This window comes from Notolabrus celidotus, chromosome 12 (genome assembly GCF_009762535.1).
Source record: "Notolabrus celidotus isolate fNotCel1 chromosome 12, fNotCel1.pri, whole genome shotgun sequence".
Taxonomy (NCBI): Eukaryota; Metazoa; Chordata; class Actinopteri; order Labriformes; family Labridae; genus Notolabrus; species Notolabrus celidotus.
In genome coordinates this window covers 17,316,912-17,343,629 of record NC_048283.1, presented here as the reverse complement: position 1 = coordinate 17,343,629, position 26,718 = coordinate 17,316,912, and the positions used below count along the sequence as shown (strand labels likewise).

The window sequence follows — 26,718 nt, the reverse complement described above, 5'->3', positions numbered from 1 at the left end:
GGTAAATCTACCATAAACTAGAAGTCGATTTCCTAGAAAATTACTCATGAATCCATTTAGAGATAAAAATAACCACAAATGAATGTGTTGAGGCATTCACAGAACCCATCTTTTGTTTATTTTCTATGTAAAAGAAGCTACACTAAGCAAGTTTCAAGTATCCTTAAGCTGATTTTCTTACAACAATCAAATAATCCTTCATCAATGGCTGCCTGGAAAGCATAAAATCCATCTTAAAGCCATAAATGTGGTTTTGGAAAGAGTTTAAACAAACTGTAATAACAATTGAATCCCACAAGCCTGATTGTTTCAAACGGAGTATTTAAATAAGCGTGTGACTCCGTCTTCACCTTGCTCATCTCCGTCTTCACTCACTCCTGCTCTCCTCTGTGTCTTCAGTAAGAGAGTTTGATGTGTGTGCCGCTCTACACGGCTGCGATAATGACTCACACTCTTAATTAGCATCACTAATCAACTGTCATCATGCTGACCTCGCTATTTCTGTATCGACTTTCTCCGTCTAAATTTGGGGGGATATGTACGCTTGGTTCGCTCATTACTCCCTTCGGTTTCTTTGTTCCAAGATGCTAAAAATATGACTTTTCACGAGGCCATAAATGATGATCTGATTAGTGCAGCAACTCCATGACTGACTAATGCGCTTTAGCTGATGTTTTAGACCCAGCTCTTCCTCTCTGATTCAGCTCTCTCTCTCTCCCTCCTTTGTTGCAGCTCTTCCTCTCGGTGCAGCAGTCTCTTACAATCAGACAGACGTTGGATTGTGATGTCTCTACTTGGGTGTTTCTCTCTTTTCTTGCTCTGTCTCTGTCAGCTTGGTTTTGTCTGTATTCAAAGCCTACAACTTCACTTAGTGCACATGTGGTTGTCTTTGTGTCTGTGTTGGTTAAGACACACTTCCTCTTCTCTGAGCTGCGTTATAGTCAAGCAGCTTGAGCGTGTGTATTCTGTCTTATATCGGATCCAATATTTGCCTAGATGCATGAACCATCTCTTCTATCGCTTGCTGAATTTTTGATTGTTTTGTTTTCTCATTGTAGGTGCAAGAATAAGTTATACCCAGATAACCTCCCTCGTACCAGCGTGGTGATTGTATTTCACAACGAGGCATGGAGCACGCTGCTGAGAACTGTCCACTCCGTCATCGACCGCTCCCCACACACACTGCTGGAGGAGATTGTTCTGGTGGATGATGCTAGTGAAAGAGGTGCACACACACTCACACACACACTGCACGTAATTCCTTCAGTGCTTGTGCCCCTTGTTTGAGGGCTTAGCCTCTTTTTTTAAGAGCTACTGTATGATTTTGCTGGGTTAGTGTGTATCTGTCAAAGTGTGTTGGCGCTAGTGCCCAATAGCCAGTCAGCATATATGAGCTGCGTGTGCCACTCCACCCTGTGCAATGCTGCTAATCCCTGTTTGGGGGAGATTAGGTCTTTAATTCGCCAGCCGCAGGGATTACACTCTGTTATTACCCTCAATCCCCCCACACATCCCCCAAGCCACCACTACCACACAGCGCCATTTAACCCTGTGGGGCCTCAGGTTGGTGTGTGTGTGTTTGGGGTGTGAGCTCTGAGCAGGTGTGATGTAAGCAGGCATGCTGAAACACATCCACATAAACACAACACTTACCCTTTGAGCTCTGGTGTGACTTCAGGAATACTTTGGAGGAGGACCTTGTCATCTATCTTCTGCTGTGTGTTGAATAAAACAATTTCTTCCTCGCAGACTTCCTGAAGCGGCCGTTGGAGCAGTATGTCAGACGGCTGGAGGTTCCTGTCAGAGTAGTCAGGATGGACCAGCGCTCTGGACTTATCCGTGCTCGCCTTAAGGGAGCGTCCATCTCCACAGGCCAGGTGTGTGTGTGTGTGTATCATACCTGACATCAACTGACCAGTGACCTAATCTCCATATGGTGTGTTCACCGTTGGGTTCGTCTGATGTTTTCTTTGTGTGCTTCTAGGTCATCACCTTCCTGGATGCTCATTGTGAATGCACAACAGGGTGGCTGGAGCCTCTGCTGGCCCGCATAAAGCAAGACAAGTAAGAGGCACACTCACACCGACGCTACAAAAGACACACACAGCAATCACGAGCATGAAAAAAAATCAATAAAGTATGTTGAGCTTGCAGGGGGCTTGCCCTTGTGTTTATTTGATGCTTAATTACTCATTCTCTGTTAACGCCTTTAGCTAAGCAGGTACTCAAATGCACACACCAACACAAACACACACACAAAACACATAAGGCCCTGTATTAGAGCCAGCGCAGAGCTCCCACAGTTCAGCCCATCTGTCATTCAGAGTTTCACACTGCTGCAGTTGTGATTTTTCCTTGCAGTGCAAAGATTGTGTCAGCAGTAAACAGTTCTGCACCCATCTTTTCACCAATAGGTTTGTTGGTTTTGATCTTGCACCAATACTGCAACTGAGTTGTGGTCAGGTGCTTTTTGTAGTGCATTGCTGTTATGTCACTCTTGACTTACAAAGACCGTTGTTGAAGTTGATATGATCAGCTGCTGGTAACATGGAGGACGGTGAGATGGAAAGCTTTTGCTTAACGTATCCTGCCGTCATCATACAACCTTCGACACTGTGTGGCTGTTGAGGTATTACAAGATTACGAGGACATGCTCAAAGCTATATCTTCCCACGCCTGCCTCACCTCAGGGAGCTTTGCTGGATCCCTGCTAGAGCCCTGCATGGGTCACAAACAACAGCCTGAGACTGACGCCTAACTCTCACTACGTAAACATACACACTCCTTCAGTAACATTACCACAGACGATCATGCCCACTAATATTTACACTTATCAACTGTTTAATACTTAGAAAGGTTCAAGGTTCAAGGTTAATTTCATTGTCATTCAGTCACATTTAAAAACATGAAGGAACGAAACACATTACTCAGGTCCAGCAGCATACAGAATAGATAACAAGCTAAAAGTAGACTCTAAAAATAAAGAAATAAATACATAACCTCAAGCCTACAGTCAGTAAATATGAAAACGTAGTTTAAAACCAGCGAGAAAGTGCAGTATTATGTGCATGCAGTCACAGCGGTAAAGTGCAGGGAACAGACCTAAAGAGAGTTCCCAAGTCTCACAGCTTCTGGAAAGAAGCTACACCTTAGTCGTAGTTTTAGGCTGCGCAGCCTTCTGCCTGAGGGGAGGGGGGTGAACAGTCCGTGTGGTGGATGGGTAGGGTCCTCCATGATGTGCGACGCCCTGCCTCTGCACAGAGGAACATATAGACTGAATATGTTCCAGTAGTATAAACACACAGACAACTTTTTAAGGACTGCTGTTGTTATAAAGAGCACTGAATGTAAGAGAACATTAGATCTTGATCAGTCCAGTGAGTGTGTGACACCCTGTCACCTTTTATTTGTTAACATTTGTATGGACCCCAAGAGAATAGTAGTTGCTGGGGTAATAACTAATGGGGATCCGATGTAAATACATAAATAAACATTCTTATCATTTCTGCTTTGACTGGATCGCTTCGGGCATAACTTCAGTTGGTGCATCACAATATTTCAAAGTGCGTGTATGTGACTATAAGGACCTAACAAGGACCGAGAAAGTAGATCACATCACTCCAGTTCTTAGATCTCTACACTGGCTTCCTGTCTGTCAGAGAATAGACTTTAAAATCCTGCTGATGGTTTATAAAGCACTGAATGGTTTAGGCCCAAAATACATTGCTGATGTGCTGCTACTTTACGAACCACCTCGACCTCTGAGGTCATCAGGTACTGGTCTGCTTTCAGTCCCGAGAGTCAAAACGAAACATGGTGAAGCAGCGTTTAGTCATCATGCACCACATATCTGGAACACACTCCCTGAAAGCTGTAGGTCTGCTCCAACTCTCACCTCTTTTAAATCAAAGATTAAGACTTTTTTATTTGCTGCTGCCTTCCTATCTTAGCTTGTTTTAACTCACTTTAAATGCACATTTTAAATTTACTTTTCATATATTTCTAACTCTCCTTTTCTTTTCTGTTTTATTATATTTGTCATTTTAATTGTGTTCTTTTATGCTTGTCTGAATGTTTCAGATGCTTTTAATGTTTTAATGTAAAGCACATTGAGTTGCCCTCGTGTATGAAATGTGCTATACAAATAAAGCTGCCTTGCCTTGCCTATAATTAGAATGGAAAGATGTGTAAAGAGTTGGTTGGAGAAAGATGGGCAAAATCGGCCAAAGCAAACCAGGGTTCATACCCACTCTCATTGCTCTCATGCCGTGCACTTAGACTACAGCATTTAAAAAGATTCCCCTAAGGCCACTAGAAAGTGTGATAATCAATGAGAAGTTGCAGTGCATCATGGTCTGTTGTTAAAATAGATTTTTTTCTCTTTGTCATTGCTGCAGGAGAACGGTGGTGTGCCCCATTATCGATGTGATCAGCGATGACACATTTGAGTACATGGCAGGATCCGACATGACATACGGGGGCTTCAACTGGAAGCTCAACTTTCGCTGGTATCCTGTACCGCAGAGAGAGATGGACCGCCGCAAAGGAGACCGCACGCTTCCTGTCAGGTGAGCCATGCAGCAAGATGAACCCTAACTCAGCTGAAGTGGCGTTTAATACATTTTTGTATCATCTGAAACATCCTCAGCATCTTTAATCCTCACCAGCTCTGGGGGGCTGCTGTAGAGCCGTTGACCCTGACCTTCTTGTTTGGTCAAGTGGAGAGAATTTGCGGAGACTTTGCCTACAGGGACAGATGAATTCATTAGTAAAATATACCCTGTGAATCATGCAATCTAACTCTGTCAGCTTAAGAGAACTTATATGCTTTGAGCTGTAGCGTTGCTGAAAGGCATTCACAATCGGTGGGCACAGTAATAACACTTCGCTATTTAATTCATCACAGTTAATAGTCATGAAATGTTCCAGCGGCATATATACTGAAGGAGAGTGAGCTTCCTCTGTAGCTGAAGTCATAATGTTTTTCTAAGTTTTATATTGTTTCGTGTATCATTCCTCATGACCTAGGCCTCGGAGCCACAATGAACCATATTTGTGCCTGTCTATCATCTCTTCTTCCTGCTCTTGTTTTCAAGCCTGATTGATGCCAATATTAGAGGTCACACGCACATAATATATCTTATGTAACTGTGTAACCCTGTTTTCACTTGTTTTTATCAGCTTTGCATAACATAACTTTCCTAAGGGTGTCTTCTAAGCGGCCCAAAAAAAACAAAATGTAACATCAGGGAAAGGTATTAACAACTACCATACACTAACGACATGATTCACATAAGCACTGTCCTTCCACAGACGTGCTCCTACATTATTGAGAAGGCTTGAAAACTAGTTTAACCCTCCTGTTATGTTTGTGTCTCTAGAACAGCAATAACATTCCTGGGTCAATTAGACCCGGGGCATATTCAATTATCCAAAAGTGTCAGAACCCCAAAAAATCCCAATAAACATTTTTTTAAATTTAATTTTTAACTACATTACTAACCATTTAAATCGAGATTTAGTCCATATGAAGTGATGTTGATAAATTAACACGACCAGAGTTTACAGTAGACTTTTTTTACGTCGGCCAATTTGGCCGATGACATTCCAGAATTCCGGCCAAATAGAACAACTGTCGGACATCCGCTCTGAAAGCCCTATCTGCTGAATAGCTTACATTTACCAGCAAAAAAACACTGATAACACCGACACGGTGACCCGGAAAATCACATTTGCATCGTAGCGCATCGGACCAGCACTTTTTCTCAAAGTGCAGTTTGCATTGTCCGGTTTACATTCACGTGGACATTATAGAGTGCTTCATGATCTAATAATCACTAAAGTTTATGTCATGCAAGAAAGAGGATTAGAACGAACACTGGTGAGTAATCATTTTGACCTTTAAGGTGTTTTGATCGATTCACAAAGTGAATTCATGCACTGATTGATAAGAACACGCTCCACCTTAAAATGTCCTGTAGCTTTCAGATAGGGCCGTATGACAGCAGCATGGTGAGTTTATTTATTTTAGTCTAACTTCTGCAGTAAAAATGAAAGGCAGCAGAGCATCCCCTGTCTGTCATCCCATGAGCCCCGCACTTTGACTCTAACCTGAGCCTCCTCTGGTCCGGGGCCAACAGGCGTGACCTGCCATGTCTCTCAGCTCCGAATTCCGCATGCAAGTAACAGGTGAATGTTTGGTAATGTCCTCTGTACACTGCGCTGAAGGGAATAATCCACGTGCACGCTATCTCTCCCCTTTAAGCGCTATGGAAGGCGGCCATCACCGAGTTTGTTTTGATATTCATATCTCATCATGCTGGGAGGCTAAACTTCATTGAACTCTTCATAAAGCATATGATCATAACCTTCTGTAAACTTGTCAAAGTACGAGCTGTGGTTACACAAATTTCCGTGTGTCAGTCGTCAGTGGAAAAACGTTTCCCTGATTTTTTTGAGCATTCAGGTCTGACTGTTATCTCCGTGCCACTGTCAATCATTAAACGTGACGTGTGGCGTTTGGGTGACACTCAAAAAAATCTGCTGCTTCACTGCACAGTCCTGAACGCATGTTGGTATGTAACAGTGTAGACTCCGTATATAAGACTAGTCCACGTTTTCACTTGCAGTTTAAAGGGAAAAACCCCCAGCTTAAATTATGAGAAATATGGTTATTTATATTTGGTCATTTTTCCGCCGGACATTTTGGCCGACAATATCTCTAAATGCCGGCCAACTGCCCTTGAAACCAGCTAATAGCCCGTAAATACCGGCTAACATAAACCCTGAATACGACACCTCTTCTGTCATATGCTGCCCAGTTTTTATCCTGCATTTAGCTGGTTTGGAAGGCATATATTGCCTAAAATAGACTTTAAAAACGGTCAATTTGACCCACAACATAACAGGAGGGTTAAATCAACACATTTCAGAATGACGCTTGTGTTTCAGGGCTCAGTCCAGCACCAGTATAGCTCACTGGATGTAGAGTTTCAATGGTAATGAGTAGATTCAGCCAGTGATGCACAACACTGATGTTTTTACAACAGAGGTTTTCCTGTCATACTATGCAAAACCCAACGGAGGGACACTACAGAAGAAAACCTCAACAGCTGACATGGTTGTTACAGGCTCATCTGCCCTGTAATTTAGTTTACTGGCAAAAGTCTGAGGTCACTTTGAGAGTCTCTCTGTGCTTCTAATGGACAGAGAACATGAGTCCAAGGTCTGAAGGAGACTTTGAAAAACCCTCAGAACATTTGAAATAATCCTGTGCCAATTAGGCTCTGTAATTCTTCCTGGGAAGAAAAGAGCTGCGAGAATTTATCATAGATTCACCAGACAAGAAAAACACTCCACCATGAAGCACCAAAAATGTTTTCAATAACTGAAATGAGACAATCCTGCTATCATGTTTAACAAGCTCCTGATGTCTTCCTCTAGTGTATAGAGATGGTGGATTGACTGACTTAGGTGTTTTCATCCGCTCTTTGCCTAAAGGGAACCTAGGATGGTTATGTAAACTCTTTGTTTTGTATTTGCTCTTACACTTAGATATCGGATAAAGCCTTTCAGAGTCTGAGAATCTTTGATTACGGATCCTTCCAAAGCTCCTGAGATTTATTCATCAAAAGCTGTTCAAATCCTGTTGTTTATTTCCATTTCACTGTGTGGTTTAAGAAATAAACATTTTTTGCACAGCCCTTTGTAAGTGTCAGACACTCACTGTAGTTTACTCTGATTTCTGCCTGCAAACCGTTACCCATGCAATCTCAGGATGTGTTTAATATGTCGATTTGTATGCAAGCTATTTTGTGTTGTTGGATTTCAAATGAAAGCAGAAACTGGTCATAATTATTGGAGATCTGCTGAGGAGGACACCATTTTTCGAAGGGGTAGAAATAGAGTGAGATCTGTGAGGCTGTTATCTACGAAGTGAGATCAAAAAAAGAGGAAGGAAAAACAGGAAAAGAGCAAAGAACAGGGAGTGCGAGCAGTGAAGATACAGCATGACCTTTAGAAAGCTGGCCTTTGGTGAATTAAGTGGCTCTAACCCACCTTGCTCTTAATTCACCCTGCTGTATCCCTCTCTGTGTCTCTCTCCAGGACTCCCACTATGGCAGGTGGCTTGTTCTCCATAGACCGAGATTATTTCCAGGAGATCGGCACGTATGACGCAGGCATGGACATCTGGGGAGGAGAGAACCTGGAAATCTCTTTCAGAGTGAGTGAACACACTCGCAGCCAACTGACATGACTGCATTCTTCCACAGCCTGGCAGCCACTCAGGAGTGTCCGACACACACTCACTAGCACACACTCACACACAGGGCGCATTTGCACTTGTGAGTCTGACTTCTCTGACCAAACTGTTGACTTGACTAATACTTTGTCAGGCGTCATCCTTACTGCCGTTTAATCAAACTTATTCAGACTGTCAAAACACAGGCAGGACCAATCTGCATCATGCATCTCCCTGCAGAGTTCGCTGGTCAGCCTCCTGTGCTCGCTCAGCATTCAGACCTGCGGTGTGTTTACTCATGTGTCAATGATGCTTGTGCTTCACAGATCTGGCAGTGTGGCGGGACTCTAGAGATCGTGACATGCTCTCATGTCGGCCACGTGTTCAGAAAGGCAACGCCCTACACGTTCCCTGGAGGAACGGGACAGATCATAAACAAAAACAACCGGCGCCTGGCAGAAGTCTGGATGGATGAATTTAAAAACTTCTTCTATATCATCTCTCCTGGTGAGTTTGCCTGTGTGAACAATAGTGAGTGTTTGCACTCATGAAAGTATGCATGTATGTGCTCATGTGTGGAGGTTAATCTCCGCGGCAGTTTGATCTATCCATTAACCCCGTGACAGTGTGATATAGCAGTGGTGACCCAACAGTGCAGGACGGGGGGCGGCGAGTAATTTCACGCTACGAAGCATTTATTGACTCACACAAGCATACCCCCACACACACTCACACACACTCACATATACTCGCTGGCTCAGGAAAAATAACTAAAGAAAGTAAAAGTCCTAAAAAGAGTTTTTTATAAGAGGCAAGGCACCTCTAAGAGCTGGCCTGGGGTTCACCTACAAGCTCAGCCAATAACTTTCGTGGACTGCAGCTTCTCCACAAGGGGGAGCTGTTTTATTTTTGCCAAACTAGTTCTGAACACATAAATATCGTTCACCTTAGGGGCGTGCGATATAACAGTCTTAGATCGTGAAGGATTAGAATGTGACGTCGATCTGTCAAAGCACAGAGATCGTTGAACCGGCTGTAGTGCATATTCTGTCCCCCAGTGTGCCGTGTCTGTGCCTTTAGTCTGTGCCCATGCACAAAAGTTTTTTTTCTCTCTGTCGAATCACACCATTTGTTAGTCCGCTTCATGTAAGCACTACAGACACACAGATGAACCAATCAGAGCGAGCTATAGGCAGTGTCTTGGTTTGTTTATCCCCCCTCCCCTTTTGCCCCTACTATGTGAGAGAAAGCATGGCTGCTAATGAAAGTGAAAGTGAAGAGTTGGTTTTCCCAAAGCAACACAACACAAACAACTGTTATTTACAAAGTTTGCAACGAGAAGGTCCGCCCCTCAGATGGAAACACAACTAACCTTATTTAACCACCTGAAGAGGCAGCACCCGAACAGTATGCAGAAAGTCAAAAGGCGTGGAGACCTGTGTCGTGCCGAGATCCACACAGGCAAAACAAACAACTTCGACACAGGCGTTTGATAAGGGCACTCCGTATGATAAAACAAGTAAGAGCTGGAAAGATGCAACTGTAGCAGTTAAGTTTTATCAAGGACATGATCCCCCAGCAAGTGTGCACCTTACTTTAATGTTGTGTTTAAGTTTTTTTTCATTTTGAGTTAAGAAAAGAAAAAGACTGATTAAAAGAAGTTAAAGTTATGCACGTCAATATTATTGTTTGATGTTAATTGTACTTGGCACAAGTTTTCTAAATTGCTTAACTAAATTAAAAAGGTGTTCGAACAGTATCCTGTCTTAAATTATCTTTTATCCTTTTATCCGTTTAAGGCTATGATTTTAAAAAGGTAAATTGGTTTTCTAGTAAATGACTTGTAAAATAGTCTGAATAATCTAAATGAAAGAATCGTGATGAAATCGTGACCGTGATTTTGCCCCCAAAAAAATGTGATATGATTTATTTTTCATATCGCACACCCCTAGTTCACCGTTAATGTTTCCTCCACAAACGTGCAGTTTGCTTCCCCATACCATCATGGATGCAGGCCTTTGATCTGTGCCCTTATAACAAGCCAGATGGACCCTCTCTCTTCTCGGAGGATGCAGCGTCCGTGATTTTCAAACAGGATTTCAAACTTTGATCAGACAGACTGCAGGCCAGTTTTTCACTTTGCGTCAGTCCACTTTAAATGGGCTCAGGCCCAGAGAAGTCACCAGCACTTCTGGATCATGTTTATACATGGTTTCCTCTTTGCTTCCTCTTTGACAGTTTTTACCCGCATTTGTTAACGCAGCCATGAGCTGTGTTCACAGACAATAATTTTTGGAAGGGAAACCATACGGGGATTTCCACTACAGAGTCATGTCTGTTTTTAATGCTTTTTTTTTTAAGATTTTATTTATAAACATTTTTTATACATTTATACCAACATACATATAAAGACATAAACGCACACAAAACAAAACAAAAAATTACAAACACCACAAAACAAAACAAAACAAAACAAAACAAAACACACTGCCAGTAAAAGAGATAAGATGTGCAACTGTGTCAGTCCATACATTGATGTATTGTCCACAAATAAATAAATTGCTAGAAGTAGAGTCCACAGAAAGTCCTTGAGGGGTCCGAGGTGAGGCAAAAAGAGCAGGGATCAGAGAATATCACAACACAACATCATTCAGGGTGCAACCAAGTTGTAATGCTGTGCATATACAGTATACTGTCATAGTTAGTTCCCAGACTGACTTCTCTCCTTCTCGATAAACTCCACAAAGGGTCCCCAGATCTTAAGAAACTTATAATAGGTGTTTGACATTATGTATCGGATGTCCTCAAGATACAAACAGGAAATCATATTTTAATGCTTTTTGTTTTAATGACATTATGTACTGTAGACGATCAAAACCCCAAACTCTTCTCAATTGTAGTTGAGAAAAAGTATTCAGAAAGACTCTGGGATACTCACCCGATGATATTACTTTCCTGTTTGCAGTCTGCCTAATTAAATGTGAGATATTCTGTGACCTATTTTCTCTGAGCATTTTCAAAACTTTGTTGAAAGGTGTTCCTGGCATCAAACTCATAATGAGCTAATAATTGTCCCAAAACAATGTAGTGTTTAACTTTTGATATGGCGTTTCAATGTTTTATAATTCACACATTCTGTTTCTATTCACATCTTACTCAGCATCCTGTCTTATTTGGAGTTGTGAAACAAGTTCTTTGTACTTCCTGTGAGAGGCACTTGTCTTCCAAGTTGTCTGCAATGTTACAACATCATGTTTCTTCAGTCAGATCAAACACTTCTCCTGTATCCAGCCTTGTGTGTTCTTTGTAAGTGACTGTAAGTGTTCTTTGCAGTGCTCCTGTGCTCACTTCCGCTCTTATGCAATGTTTTAGCCTTAGCTTGAGAAGCCACCTGTCATGTGCAATGACAGTGAGGGCAGAGTGCGAGCAGGTAGACAGAAATACAGGAGGACACTCAGGTGGACACTCAGGTGGCCCCATTGAATTGGACATCTTGTTAGAGACCTGCGATAGCCTCAAATCAAAGACGTGTTTCTGTTTTATGGAGCGTTTGAGTTCTTGGTGGCCGGCAGGGTAAAAAGAGAATTTCAACAAACACAGCAGTTATCATCTGAACTAATTTCACTACTCAAGATTTAATTGTCATGTCAGGCATCTGGTTTTTGTGATGCTGTGTTCAGGCTTTTGTTTTGGCGGGGTATTATTATTGTGCCTTGATCAGTCAGTAGTAACTGATGTTTCCAGCTCAGAAGACAATGGTAGCAGCTGCTCAGTACAGTAAACACAATGTTGTTGATGGAGAAAATGGGCCGGTTTGAGGCACATTCATCTGGGTCAACAAAACAACAACATGAATAGCTTGTTGCCATTTCTGTCACCATTTTTTTAACTATGGCACAGGAAGAAGTTGTCCCCATGCTTTCCACTGCACACTAAGCTCTGTTTGTCTTGTGTTGTCTTTCCACCTGGGGAAACGCTTCACTTGACAGAGAATGTGGAGAGTTACTCAGAGGTCTGGAACCAGGCTGTATAGCATTGTAGAGTGCCTGCTTCCTCTGCTGTAAGCATGGCATTTCTGACCCTGCACATCCTTTAAAAATTAAGCATGGGGTTCCTCATTCTCATCAGAGAGCAACTCGGACTGTTGGAGGAGTGGAAGGTGCAGTCACCGGGATAGACAAATAAGCATACAGTGTGTTTATTTAACATTCCAAGCAAACACATACAGTTTATTGACATTGAAGAGGTGGATCATCTTGCAGGGCTGGTTTCAAATGGGTTTTTTTTAGGTTGTTTTTTTTCTTCCTTGAAGTCGCAGATTCAGACTGCAGGTTCTGCTTCCAGCAAAAGTGCTAACTGCATCCACTCTGTAGACGCTCACTATTAAACATTAATCTCTCCACTCAAGTGTCAATTAAAGTTAATTAAAATTAGTTGTTTGTTTTGATAACTTGACCATCAGAAAAATCATCTCTGCAAATCTGTGAGTCTAAATGTGGCTCTTTGGGTTTTAAGTTCATGTTCTATGCCGATGATGACACCCTTTAAATAATGCTTAGATGGAAACACTGACTCTAGAGCTGTAGTTGCTGACCTTTATGTTACTGTCTGTCTGTGATTGTGTGTGTGTCTGTGTGTGTGTCTGTGTGTGTGTATGTCTAGGTGTGACCAAAGTGGACTATGGTGACATCACGTCTCGTTCAGCTCTGAGACAAAAGCTTCAATGTAAACCCTTCAGCTGGTACTTAGAGAACGTCTATCCTGACTCCCAGATCCCCAGGCACTATTACTCCCTTGGAGAGGTACGCTCATCCACACTTACACACACATACACACACACACACACACACACACACACACACACACACACACACACACACACACACACACACACACACACACACACACACACACACACACACATATTTATACTCACTCTCATTTGCTGTCTGAGTCACAAAATTTAGCACACTGTAATTCCCTGTCAGACAGACAGACAGACACAGATGAATATTTGATTCATTGCCTCTTGGCTGAGAACCAAACAGACACGAAGGATCAGGTAATGTTTTTTTTATTCTGAAGTGTTTTCTTTATGTGTTCTGCTCAGATCCGTAACGTGGAGACAAACCAGTGCCTGGACAACATGGCCCGCAAGGAGAATGAAAAAGTCGGCATTTTCAACTGCCACGGCATGGGCGGCAACCAGGTATCTGAAGACTAAAGGGGTGTTCACACCAAACGCAAATAAAATCCTTTGCGCGAATGGATTACATGTAAAGTCAATGCAGAGTCTCGAATAGATACGTCACACATCAGGTCATTGGGTGAGAAGACAGAGAATGAGGACAGAGAGTGAGGACAGAGAGTGAGGGCAGAGAGTGAGGACAGAGAGTGAGGACAGAGAGTGAGGGCAGAGAGTGAGGACAGAGAGTGAGGGCAGAGAGTGGGGGCAGAGAATGAGGACAGAGAGTGAGGGCAGAGAATGAGGACAGAGAGTGAGGACAGAGAGTGAGGGCAGAGAGTGGGGGGCAGAGAATGAGGACAGAGAGTGAGGACAGAGAGTGAGGGCAGAGAGTGAGGACAGAGAGTGAGGACAGAGAGTGAGGACAGAGAGTGGGGGCAGAGAGTGAGGACAGAGAGTGAGGACAGAGAGTGGGGGCAGAGAGTGAGGACGGAGAGTGAGGACAGAGAGTGAAGACAGAGAGTGAGGACAGAGAGTGGGGGCAGAGAGTGAGGGCAGAGAGTGAGGGCAGAGAGTGAGGGCAGAGAGTGAGGACAGAGAGTGAGGACAGAGAGTGGGGGCAGAGAGTGAGGGCAGAGAGTGAGGGCAGAGAGTGGGGACAGAGAGTGAGGAGGATTATCTGGTGAGTTGGGAAAAACTTTGTCTGTCAGCTATGGGTTGTAGTAGGAAGTTAGCTCTGCCCCCATTTAGCATAACCAGCTTCCCCATTCAATGTCTGTGAGCTCAACCTTGTTTGATAACAACAGACTAGTGTGGCATGGGTCCCTCCTACCTCTCGCGTCTTGAGCACTTGTGTACACGTGGTTTTGACGCACAAATTGTAAATTGAGCGATCATTCGCTGGTGTGAACGAGACATAAGAGAAAAAACAGCCAAAACAACACAATAACCAAACACAGTCATAAGGTGTAAGTGAAATGTTTAGGATGAGAACATAGAGAGATTTTATTTTACATCTGGTTTTTGTTTGTGCGTCTTGCAGGTATTTTCTTACACGGCAAATAAAGAGATCAGAACAGACGACTTGTGTCTAGACGTGTCCAAGCTAAACGGACCCGTCATGATGCTCAAGTGCCATCACCTCAAAGGCAACCAGCTCTGGGAGTACGACCCCGTGGTAAGTGGACGAAAACATGTACATTTGCACTACATGGTGTGTGTGTGTAAAATAGTTAATCCAAACTTGAATACACAAACACACAAAGCAAATCTTAAAGCTTCCTTCCACTGTGTACAAGAACTATCATGAAACACTGTAACATCAGATAGTAATCTCTGCTTTCTGAACACTTAGCTGTGTCAGCCACTGTGTCAACTACTTATAGGCTTATAAGCTGACAGACAACATACACAAAGACTTAAACCAAACTTTACTCTCTGATTTCTCTGCTCATCACTGATTTTGGTGCACATCATTCCCCTGCTCCCTACTCCTAAATATCCTGTCTCTCTTCAGCTGTCCTATCCAATGAAGGCTAAAAAGGCCCCAAAATATAACACCAGAGTGAGAATAAAGGGCAGATCCACCAGGTCCATGTCCGGTCCGTCTCTGATCCGTCACGGCACAGGGATCTCATAGGTTTGAGCAGATGGAGCGGGACAGGAAGTCAGGCACCAAAACAAAATACAAACCTGGTTTGTCAGAATAAAACACTCTGTGTTATCACTAGATTGTTTTTAACTTAACTACTACAAAAAAAAAGTCATTTAGATTGGAGGCAGGCCTGGAGTCATCAAGTCAGAGGTTTTCAGAGGCTGATAAGACAACAGGGGCAGCTGTGGCACAGTGGGTAGAGTCGGTTGTCTATCAATCGGAAGGTTGGCGGTTTGATCCCAGTCACATACCGAAGTGTCCTTGAGCAAGACACTGAACCCCGAATTGCTCCCTCTGTTCTTGTTCAGAGGTGTGTGAATGTGAACGAATGAGATTAGCTAACACTGATGGTCCCTGACTGTAGCAGCCTCTACCATCAGTGAGTGAATTGGTATAAGTGGGTGAATGTGACGGTGAGTGGTCAGAAAGACTAAAAAAGCGCTATATAAGTACAAGTCCATTTACCATTTTCCATTACCAACATGGATGAGGAAAGGAGGAGGATAATCCTTGATTCAGTGATTGCAGCAGGAAAACCTCGGTCACATGACTCCAGCTGTCCGACGGTCCTGCTCCGTGCTCTGTTCCGAAAAAGGAACCAGTGGGTGTTGACGGACGAGAGCGCACTGAGCTGGACCGGAGACAGACTGGACACCGATCTGGTGGAAGTCCTGTGTAAGACTAAAACACAATCACTTAAAGATGTCATAGAAGAAAATAAAAAAGGAGAGTTTATGGAGAATAAATAGAGGTTCACTTTTCAGCGATAAAAGTGAAGCGTGTCATTCTCAGTGGAATTATATATCTTAATTTTATGTCCCTACGTCTCTACATTTTGTGTTCTCCCTGTTGCAAAAATTCTGATCACCACAATTTGCAATAAAAAAGTTTCACCAGCAACAAGCACAGCTCAGACGCTGCATCTCTGCATCTCATTAGAGCAAGTGAAAGTAACAGAAGAACATAAATGAGTCACTGTTCATGACCCAAAGTGTCTCGTTACATGTTTTTCTAGTTGTTAAAGATAAAAACAGACTGTTTTCTGCAAACAATGAGCCCAGAATAAGGCTGTGCTTTAGCTGTAATTTCAGTCGATGGAATATATGTTGTTGTACTTTTATGGGTTGCATATCTTGACTGACTCATAAACCCAACTCCACCACAGAGTTTCAGAGCTGAGAGCAGAGCCAAACACAGCTGAGCCTCTAAATTAAGTCTGACAGAGTTTTGAAACGATTTAACGCATATGAATAGTTATTTATTTACTTGCCTGTGTGAATAAAAATAAACAGCCTGGGTTACATCCCCCTCACACACTCTCTCTCTCCATCTCTGTTTCTCTGTGCAGAAGCTGACCCTGATCCACGTCAACAGTAACCAGTGTTTGGACAAGGCCAGCGAGGAGGACAGCCAGGTGCCCAGCGTCAAAGACTGCACACACACACGTTCCCAACAGTGGCTACTGCGCAATGTCACACTACCAGAGGTCTTCTGACCACACTCTGCAAACTCCCAAACACACACACAATCACACACACAGCAGCAGCCCAGAGCGAGCTATCAGGGGAGCAGACCTTGTTTATCAAAAATGGGCACAAAGAAAACAAAGACTTCCCGTGAAGGGATTCGGGACAAGAGGGGGACAGATCGGACGGTACTACCTCTGCCCGAGATCACAGGGAGGAGCTTGTTTGCCCCTCCTCTGAGCAACAAGAGAGCAAAGACTCCCTCGTGGAGACGATGGCTGTTTGTTTTACGTTTGTATTTGTTTGTTTTTTAAAGAGAGATTTTAACCACACACGGCGGAGTGTGACGTCATTCCTGTGGGTGAACGTGAGACTGACCGATGGAGTCGAGGGTCTTCGCTCACAGCTTCCCTGGACAAAGCAGTCCACCCCTCAACTCATCACTTAACGTTTACTGACTGCCTCTTATGAGAGAGTGTGTGCACTTACATGAGTGTATGTGTGTGTGTGCGTGTGTGTGTGTGTGTGTGTGTGTGTGTGTATTCTAAGATGAATGTATGCCAAGAGAAGGGGGCTAAATTCGTTGTTTTATGTTGTTTTTTTTTTTAATTTAAATTTGTAATGAAAATGAACTCCGGTGAACTCATACGAAGAAGGGTGCATGTGTAAGTGAGTATGCGTGTGTGTCTGAGGCCCTCCTACACTCTTGCAGCAGTGTGTGTCTCCCTCTGGTGTTACTCTTTGGTATGTCATCCCACAGACTGAAGCCTCCCCACCGAGGACTTTCCAAGAGACTGCACATAAAAACTGAGAGGACGAAGAGCTGACGTCTGCCGTCAGCAGAGAAGTAGAGATAGAGAAATATGATGTTTGTGATATCTTGAGATTTCTATGTCTGTTTTTTTTTTATGGTTTCGTGTTACGACAGTCCTGTGAGAGTGCCACAGAGCAGTAACATTAGTGCGTCTGTCTGTCTCTGTTGATGTTTAACATAGAGCTAACACACAAACAGGAACTCTGCATATGTAACTGATGCTCACTGCCTAATAATGTGTTCAACCATAAGGAACTCATGCACACACCACCTGTGAACATATAGGAAACAGGCTGCACCAGTCTGATACTTTAATCCATTTTGTCATATCTTCTTCTCTATGACCTCTTCAAGACACTCCAAGGGCTTTTTTTTCCTCCAGTGGAGTGTGTGTTTGTGTGTAAGAAAGTGTGTGTGAGAGAGTGTGTGTGTGTGTTTCAGTTAATCCTAGTCCACCGGCTCCCTGTTTACCAGGACAAACAGCTCTCTGATCCCTTCGCTGTTGGACACCCAGACTCTGTGGCTTAAAACCGACGGCAGATCCGTCACATAAAAGAGCAAAATGCTGCTTTTCTTGTCTCTGTGCTCTCCTGAGGACGCTTCTATAATAGGAAAGGAAGCCGGGGGGAAGCAGTTGTTAGAATATCAAAGAGACCTGTCCGAGGTGTGTTAGGAGACTTAATCAGGGACGGAATAATAAATGTAGAGCGAGCCGAGGGGAGGGAAGGGTTGAACTGTAGGTAACAAAGAGCACAGCAGCAGACATATCTGAAATCATGACTGTATATCTCATCCTGAAAAGCCCACCTGCAGTATTTCTCTTTCATATCTCAGACAGCTGAGCAGGAGCATCAGCGTGTTCCTTTTTTTTTCCAACCATCATGCTTTCTTTTCTCTTCTTCTCTATCACTGCTGCTGCTAGTCAGAGCAGAAGAGGGGGTTTCATGAACCTTTTCTACCATTTCAGCTTCCTCCAGTGGAGGAGGGGTTTACATAGGACGAGTCCCCGCTTCATCTTTGTCATGGACGTGAAAGAGAGACGAGGCCATTGACTGATTCCATGTCTGAGCGAGTGACTGTGTGCAGAAGATGTGAACGTTTTTTTTTGTTTGTTTTGTTGATTGTGAGACAGGGAGTGAATTCGATTGTTCTGATATTCGGGGGTTTATTTTGGGTTTTAAGTAAACTGACGTGTCCAGGCTTCCACACTGAGCTGATCCAAATGTAGAAAATAAAAATGAAAAAGTTTACAGAACAATGCGAGAGAAATGTTGATTTCTGCCTTTTATTTTTGCACACACACCATAAAACACACATTTTATTTTCAGTCAGTGAACAGTTGCCTCATATTCCAGGGTCTAAACAATTAAAAACTGCATCTTCCAGTGTTATTATTACAGGAGAAACCCAGAGAACCTACTGATGAAGAGAGTTTCGAGTTCCTGTCTTCCTTGCTGACACAACTGACAGTGCGTTAATATGGACAGGGTTCCTCTATCTGCTTCTGTGATGAGATGTGAGGCTGTAATACCGCTGACATGTTGCTCGGGTGGAGCGTGCCCAGAAGTGACTTGACTAGTAATACGTCAAAGATGCCTCAGCTGGTTACAGTGCACAGCTCAACAGCTTATTGTTTTGGTTTGAAGCACACTTGTGACCATCAGACAGTTGGAGACTCCACTTATCTCCAACATACACTGCAGTTTTGAATTATCTTTCAAAACAAGCAAGGCCATACTCACACCACGTGACCCCAATGACCCACTGAAGACCAAAGACTTTGACTCCAGGAACTAGGTAAACAACTCTGCTGGCGACCCCATGTGACAACCAAAAGCATACTGACAACCCTTAGAGGCTTAAGGTAGGGGCTTTTCAGTGGGGAGATTATCTACGCCTGAACTAAATGTAGACCCTGGTTCCTGCGGTCGAAACGCACATAGTTCAGGGATAAAGTCCCTAGTTCTGGGGTAAAGTTCCTGCGGTCCAAAACGCCTTTTTATTCCCTTGCTCTGTCCACCAGTCTGTTTAGAACTGAAGAAGCCTTTCAGAGGAGAGATCAGATGTCTCCAATAATTTACTGACCAAGAACCTTCATGGACATTCAGTGACTCTTGTGTCAGTATTAAGTTTTCTATAGGCGTTCCTCCTTTGTCCACAGAGCTGCCATTCAATCATTTGTTAACCCCAATCAACTTATCAGAACTGTAATCAGAAATGAACACTTGCACATCACTCAGCATGATAAGAACTACTATAGACAGAAAGCATGTATAAGAATAATTTATTTGACATGTATTTTAACTTTGTAGTTTGACCCTTGTAGGTTCTTCTGGAACTGTAGACGGCCTGCTGCTGTTGACATGCCACACTCCAGCTGCTACAACTACTACAATCCGTCTCACCAACATCATCTCTCTCTCTTCATCTCCCTCTATCCCTCTTTCCAACCCCAACTGGTTCGAGGGGGATGGCTGTCTAACATGAGTCTGGTTCTTCTCAAGGTTTCTGCCTGTGAAAGGAAGTTTTTCCCTTGCCACTGTAATTTGCTAAATGCTGCTAAGTTCTCTACTCATGGTGGATTAAGATGAGATCAGACCAGGGGCAACCTCCGGTCTCAAATGATGAGCCCATGCGGAAGTGTTATAAACTGCAATACATCGAGAACGCGCTTGAGGCTGGCTGCAGACACACCGGAAACCACATAGACACCAATTCAAAAAAGAGGATCTTTACAGCATTAATAAACATGTTTACAGCCTGGTACAAAAAACAGCTCGGCTTTACGAAGCTAATTTTTCTATCAGCACACACTGTACGGAGGGGTGAATTTTTTTTCTAACGTGACGGTTCAGAAAATATTAAGATTATGAGTTTTTGCCCAAATAAGGACATGTCTGACTTGACTCCCGAATGGGAACACGTAGCTGTTGGCTAGGAGGCTCAAACTCCGCCTCCTGACGTCACACTCTGCCTGGTTGAGTTCTGCATTTCAAATATGGCTGCCGCTGTCGATTGGCTTCAAAACAGCGCTCAGGAACAGATGGGTGACGTCACGGATACTACGTCCATCGTTTATACAGGCTATGGATCTGACAGAGTCCTGCCTGTAAGATGGGACTGGATCCTGTCTTAATGTTGGGTCTTTGTCAATAATAAAATACAGTGTGCGGTCTAGGCCTGCTCTGTTTGTAAAGAGTCTTTCGATAACATTTGCTATGATTTGGCGCTGTATAAATAAAGATTGAATGATTGATGGAGGCAGGCTTTAAGGCCTATACTGCAGCCTGTCACTAGGGAGAGCTCTAAAGTTTTGGCTTCACTTGGGACAGCTGTTGTGCTGTTCATGTTTTTAATGCAGTCTTTAGTGCACCCATAAGCAAGCTAGAAAGTTGCATGAAGTATGCAAGCACAAAAAAAGAAATCTCAGAGATTATTTTCTTTATTTTTTACAGGTCAGGAGAGTAGGACTCTGGCTTTGACATGGTCATGTGCTGCCTCTGCTCCGGGCACCCATGGGTATTAGAAGATAATCATCTTTTTATTTAGCTCCTACAGTTCTGTTGCAGAAATGAGTCTGGCCAAAAACAGGATGTGTTTGGTTGAAACTTGAATTAACATGACTGTGCAGTGTGAAGGTAACAGAGTCGGGCAGTAGACTCGCTACATGTTGAGTGGATTATTCAAACTCCTCGACTTGATCTGTTGAATTATTCATTGTCAGGATTAAACCCAGAGAGCGCCATCAGGGAGACACATTAGACCGCAGAGTTTAGCTGACGCATTTTTAATAAAACATGCTTTATTTCACAAAGCGTTTTCTCTATGATTAGAGGAGCAGTCCAGTTAAACGTTTGTCTCTTTTAGGGAACATAAGTAGAACAGAACCCCAAACTTGCATTGTTTTCATATACCCAGAGATGAGACACAAGGAACACTCGGATGTCAATTAGTCAATCTGTTCCCTCTAACTCGATAAAGCTTTAAACCAAAAGGAGTCTTCTGCAAAGAGACAACATCATGCAAATGAAATGAGTCTCCCTCTCTCTTGTTAAGGAGATTTGGAGCTGCTGGAGACTCTGCTATGGTTTGTGTGCTGCAGACTTCAGAAGGACTGTGACTGTGGAGCCTTTGATGTGAAGAAATGGATCAAAGTGAATCAGGCTGCAGCCCGGAGGAAAACTCCAGGAAGAGATGGAATAATGAAGCACGAGGGGAGGAAGAGAGGGAGTCTGTGAGCCAAGCTGCATGTTCCTCTGATTTAGTTGTTTTATTGATCCCTGGTTGTAAACAGACACAGAGCTAATAGTACTTGTAAATCTTTTTTAGTGGACATGGTTGAGTATCAAACAAAATATATTAATGTCATATTGTAAATTAGACTATGACAGATTATCACAATAATAGCAGCTGTGTGTACTTGATAATTAGAGTCAGTCTTAGCTTGTGATGGAGTTGAAATTATTGACTACTCATGCAAGGTTTTGTATGAACTGATTTTTGACAGCTTCAATATTTTAACCAGCTGTTACATCAAACACCAGCTTCAGACAGTGACCACCAGCATCATCCAAGATTGAAGATTAACTTTAACAACAACCACATACAACATGATACAGTCAGTGAAGGAGCCTGACAGTTTTGACTTGGGTGACCAAACTGGGGCACTGACTGTTGAAGGGGTGGCCAGGCCTGAAAAAATTAGGGGCTTACCCCAAACCGAGGAGGATTACCTCCAATAATCATATCTACTTTAACTTCTTTTTATAAAATAATTTAACAAATGTTTCATTTTTGTAGATTTCTAACATTAGCATTTGAAATGTAACTCAACAGAGTATTAAAGGTGACATATCATGCTAAATTGACTTTTTAATGGTTCTTAACCTGAAATATGTGTCCCTGGCATGTCTACAAACCCCCCGAGAATGAAAAAAATCCATTCTGCCCCTGTTTTGATTTCTCCACCTTTCTGTAAATGTGTGTGAAACGAGCCGTTTCAGACTTCCGTGTTTTTGTTACGTAACAACAATATCAGGTCTGTCACGGAGTCAGAGCTCGGAGCTTGTTCAGCCCATAGACTGTATAAAATAATACTGAATCCCTCCCCGTTTTTCATTACCTGCACAAATGTGTGCTAACAAGGAGCTTAGGAGGGAGGCATGCTAGTTGTAGGCTGTCTTAATAAACACAAAGGTCGGTTTTACTCCCCACGTCTGCAGATTTGAAGATCTAGTGGATGATTTTTATTTATCATGGATAAGTGCTAGCGCTAGTTAGCATAGCTACATAGCTACATGTCCTAGCTGTAGCTGTGTACCAAGACACACGTCTACATACTGGCAAATCAAACAGCAAGAAACACAGAATCTGTGACCAATCCTTTAGAAAAGGTCCCGCTGCCTTTCTGGCAGAGGTCGGTTTTACTCCCCACGTCTGCAGATTTGAAGATCTAGTGGATGATTTTTATTTATCATGGATAAGTGCTAGCGCTAGTTAGCATAGCCACATAGCTACATGTTCGTAGCTGTGTACCAAGACACACGTCGACATACTGACAAATAAAACAACAAGAAACACTAAATCTGTGACCAATCCTTCAGAAAGGTCCTGCTACAGGCGCCTCTCCGTCAAGATCAGATTCTGGATCAGATTCAGAGGGTTGAAGTAACGCGACCTCTGGGCAGCCGTGTATATTCAGCCAACATGTAAACATTAGATCAACGTGCTGGAGAGCCGAGGCCACATCCACTTCCTGAGGGGGCGTGGTCAGAGGGAAAACAGAGTGTTCTGAAGAGGACTGAAGAAGAGGGGTTTTCAGGCATGCCATAATCTGATTTCAAAGTGTTTTTTTGAGCATAAACTTTAAAGACATGTTTTGGGGACCTCTTAGACCAATATATATTGATGAAAAAAGTGTGATATGTCCCCTCTAATATTTAAATCTGCTGAACTGAACTCTTTAAGGAATCAAAATGAAGATGATTGTCCAAAGTCAAAGCATCAACAAAAACAATATTCAAATCCACAGAAACTACTGTCTCTGCAGCTTGTTGAAACAGAACAACACAATAGCTGATTTCAATATAAGTAATGCCTCTGACTTGGCAAATAGCCAATCATGTTTAAGAATTTCAGGGTGGCCAGTCAGTTTTCAGGGATGGCCCCTGGCTCCGCCACCATCTTTATGTCATAAAAATCAGTCAGGCAGCAACTTTAGAATATGAATAATAAATAGACAACATTAAGCGTAACAATAGCAATGCAAAAAAACAAATCAACTCCAGCCTTTTCTGACTTTTAGCTAGCACCATGTAACAGTATTTTACACACTGGAAAAAAAAAGAACAAGGAACTAACCTGTCCAGGTGTTTGTAGCTCAGCTCGAGAGATTTGTGTTTGTTCTTCTGTCAGGCAGCAAGAACAGAAAGCACATTTCCCTGTCACAGACTGTATCTCTGCCACATCCTGTTTACGGATAAACATGTCAGTGCAGAAAACACTGGTGCATTAGGATAAAATCTTGTTCTGTTCTATTGGTGGCAGATTTTGTTGAGATTACAGCTCAATTTGAAATACTAGAGTTACAGCCATAGACTGTATAAAATGTGGACGTTGCATCCGTGACGTCACCCATCTGTTTCTGAAGAGCTGTTTTGAGACCAATCATCGACAGCAGCCATATTGCTGCTGTTGAGCAATTGTGAGGTAAAGAGGTGGGCTTTGAGTCTCCTAGCTAACAGCTACAGTGTTCCCGCCTGTCAAGCAAGTCAGCTGTGCCTCTCATTGGAAGACTCGTAATCTCAATATCTTCGAAATTGCTGCGTTAGAAAGAAATTCACCCCCCTACAGTGTGAGCCGATCGAGAAATGAGCTATTCACACTACACTCGTCTTTTGTACCAGGCTGTAAACATGTTTATTTCTGCAGTAAAGAGCAACTTTTTCCCATTCATGTGTATGTGGTTTCCAGTACTTCAGGAGCCAGCCTCAACCGGATCCTTGATGAACTGCAGTTTTTTAACACTTCCGCATTGGACTCATATTTTTAGACCGGAGGTTGCCACTTGGTTACACCCTTAACTTACCTATGTTTTATTTCTTTAGGTGTCAAGTGTAGTCTGAGGATGCTGGGTTGTTTAGTATTGACAATATACTGTTTAGAGTATATATTTAGCATCTACATACCCACAAAGTTTATTCGGATACTTGTGTAGATAATGAATGCATAAACAGGTTGTGAGATATGTTGCGCTGTCCCCGCTGTGCTCCCACTGTCTTTGTTTCACGTTTATGTTTTGTTTTATTTACAGAATGGTATGTCATCCTATTGGACCCATATGTATGTATGTATGTATGTATGTATGTATGTATGTATGTATGTATGTATGTATGTATGTATGTATGTATGTATGTATGTATGTATGTATGTATGTATGTATGTATGTATGTTTGGTTGTTAAAAAAGAGAAAAACTTAATAAAAAGAAAATTATATAAAAAAAAGAGATTACAGCTCAATTTGATGCAAGGTGAGTTCTCATTTCTTACAAGTTGTTAATTTAAGCCAAGAATGAGGACAGAAGTGTCTTGTTCATCAATCAATCAATCAATCAATCAATCAATCAATCAATCAATCAATCAATCAATCAATCAATCAAGAAGAATCAGTCTTATCTCTTCTTAATCCACCATGAGTGGAGCACCTTGCAGTATTTAGCGTGTTGCAGCGGCAAGGAAAAACATCCTTTTAACAGGCAGAAACCTTGAGCAGAACCAGATCCATGTGAGACGGCCATCTTCTAGATCAGTGTTCTTTAACACCAGTGGTTTTCCATGCAGTATGAGCAGTTTCTTTTCTCACTGCACAGAGAGGTCATCAACCCAAACTGTGATGCTGTACCTGATTAGGCTCTCAGGTACAGCATCACAGTTGGTGACTGAAATTTGTCTGTGATTTTTTCTGATCCTTTATTTATTTGTCATTATGAACTGGGTTGAGATTCATACAGTGGAAAATGTTCTTATTACAGATTAGGCTGCCTCACAAAGCCTCCCCTTTAGGTTTAAATGAACTCACCCTGCTCCCAAAGAACTTCTCTATGTTTCTCTCTGTGCTGTTTCTTAAGTGAAGTGTGAGTCACAGATTTTATAACAATACTTGAATATCACATTCATGTCCAGCTTTTATTTGGTAAACATGTATCATAAATATCATCCTGTGATCACTGTGTTTGGTAATTAGTTGACTGAAGACTTCAGATGAAGGTTTCTGTCTGGATTTCACAGCAGCTGTGCTCGAGCTTTATTTATTCTGTCCATCTGTCCAGAGCCTCGCTGACACATCCACAATCTGTAAAGTGTTTACAGAACAGACGACACCATCTGACTCAGCTCACACAAACACAGACAGACGATTTAAGTTTTATTTATCCAGAAGTTCGATTTAAAATGCATGTTGTTTATTTTCTTAATCTGAAGCCTTTATTTCTGAGTTCTTCTGGGCTGCTTCCAGGTCAGATAGTGTTCAACTGCACAAATATAGAGTTGTGCAGTAAAACATGATCTGACCTGGAAGCTGCCCAGAAGTCTTCCACTACATCATTTATTCCATACTTCTCTTACCTTAGGACAGTGCTGATGCTGGGATCACATATTGGGAAACAGGTGCAGAACTAGTTAAAAGACTGAGTCTATGACTGGGTCTGAAGTCTCACAGAAAAATCTCTCCACAGTCATTCAGCTGCACAAAGAGCATGCATGTTTAAGTTAGTAGTTCAGGAGCAAGCCGTTTACCCATCAGTAAACACTAAAGTTCAAACCACCCTGTTCAGTGTTTGCATGAACCCACTGATCCCCTGACTGTGACGGAGAAATGAAAAGCCAATATTTTACTTCATTAAAGAACAGAGTTATTAATCTGTCCACTGATAATTATGAATCTGATGATTGTTAACAGTGACACCTTGGCAGAGGAACAAGATCAAACATTGACTTGTTCAAGCTTTTGTCTCTTGTTGTTTTTTTATCAGTCTTTTAAAAAATGATTTTACGAATTTACGAGTTTATGAAACATAAAGATGAGACAAAAAGACATCAGGATACCAAGCTATAAAACAAACAAGTCAAACTAAAAGTTAAGATACCGATGCTGATTACATTGATTTCAAATATATTTAGGTATAGATGCAATACATTGGTGTATAATACAGTATGTATGACAACCAGATACCCCAGATCAGACTCATCATGGCAAAAAATACCTCAGCTGTTTTTGTAGAAAGTTAGTTCATTAAATGTGAACATCTTCAGAATGTACAGTCATGGCCAAAAGTTTTGAGAATGACACAACTATTAAT

At 42.4% G+C, this 26,718-nt stretch overlaps 1 protein-coding gene across 1 annotated transcript in view; it reads left to right on the top strand.

Moving 5' to 3' along the window:
- galnt1 (UDP-N-acetyl-alpha-D-galactosamine:polypeptide N-acetylgalactosaminyltransferase 1) overlaps positions 1–18,630 on the top strand; it is a 66,552-nt gene extending 47,922 nt beyond the window's left edge. Inside the window, exons 5-14 of the mRNA XM_034698039.1 lie at positions 1,059–1,225; positions 1,750–1,877; positions 1,985–2,064; positions 4,398–4,568; positions 8,107–8,224; positions 8,569–8,749; positions 12,905–13,044; positions 13,353–13,451; positions 14,470–14,604; positions 16,430–18,630. Of these exons, the coding sequence (XP_034553930.1) occupies positions 1,059–1,225; positions 1,750–1,877; positions 1,985–2,064; positions 4,398–4,568; positions 8,107–8,224; positions 8,569–8,749; positions 12,905–13,044; positions 13,353–13,451; positions 14,470–14,604; positions 16,430–16,576 (1,366 nt within the window). The 3' untranslated portion in view covers positions 16,577–18,630. The remainder of the gene's footprint in view (positions 1–1,058; positions 1,226–1,749; positions 1,878–1,984; positions 2,065–4,397; positions 4,569–8,106; positions 8,225–8,568; positions 8,750–12,904; positions 13,045–13,352; positions 13,452–14,469; positions 14,605–16,429) is intronic.
- The last annotated feature ends 8,088 nt before the right edge of the window (positions 18,631–26,718 follow it).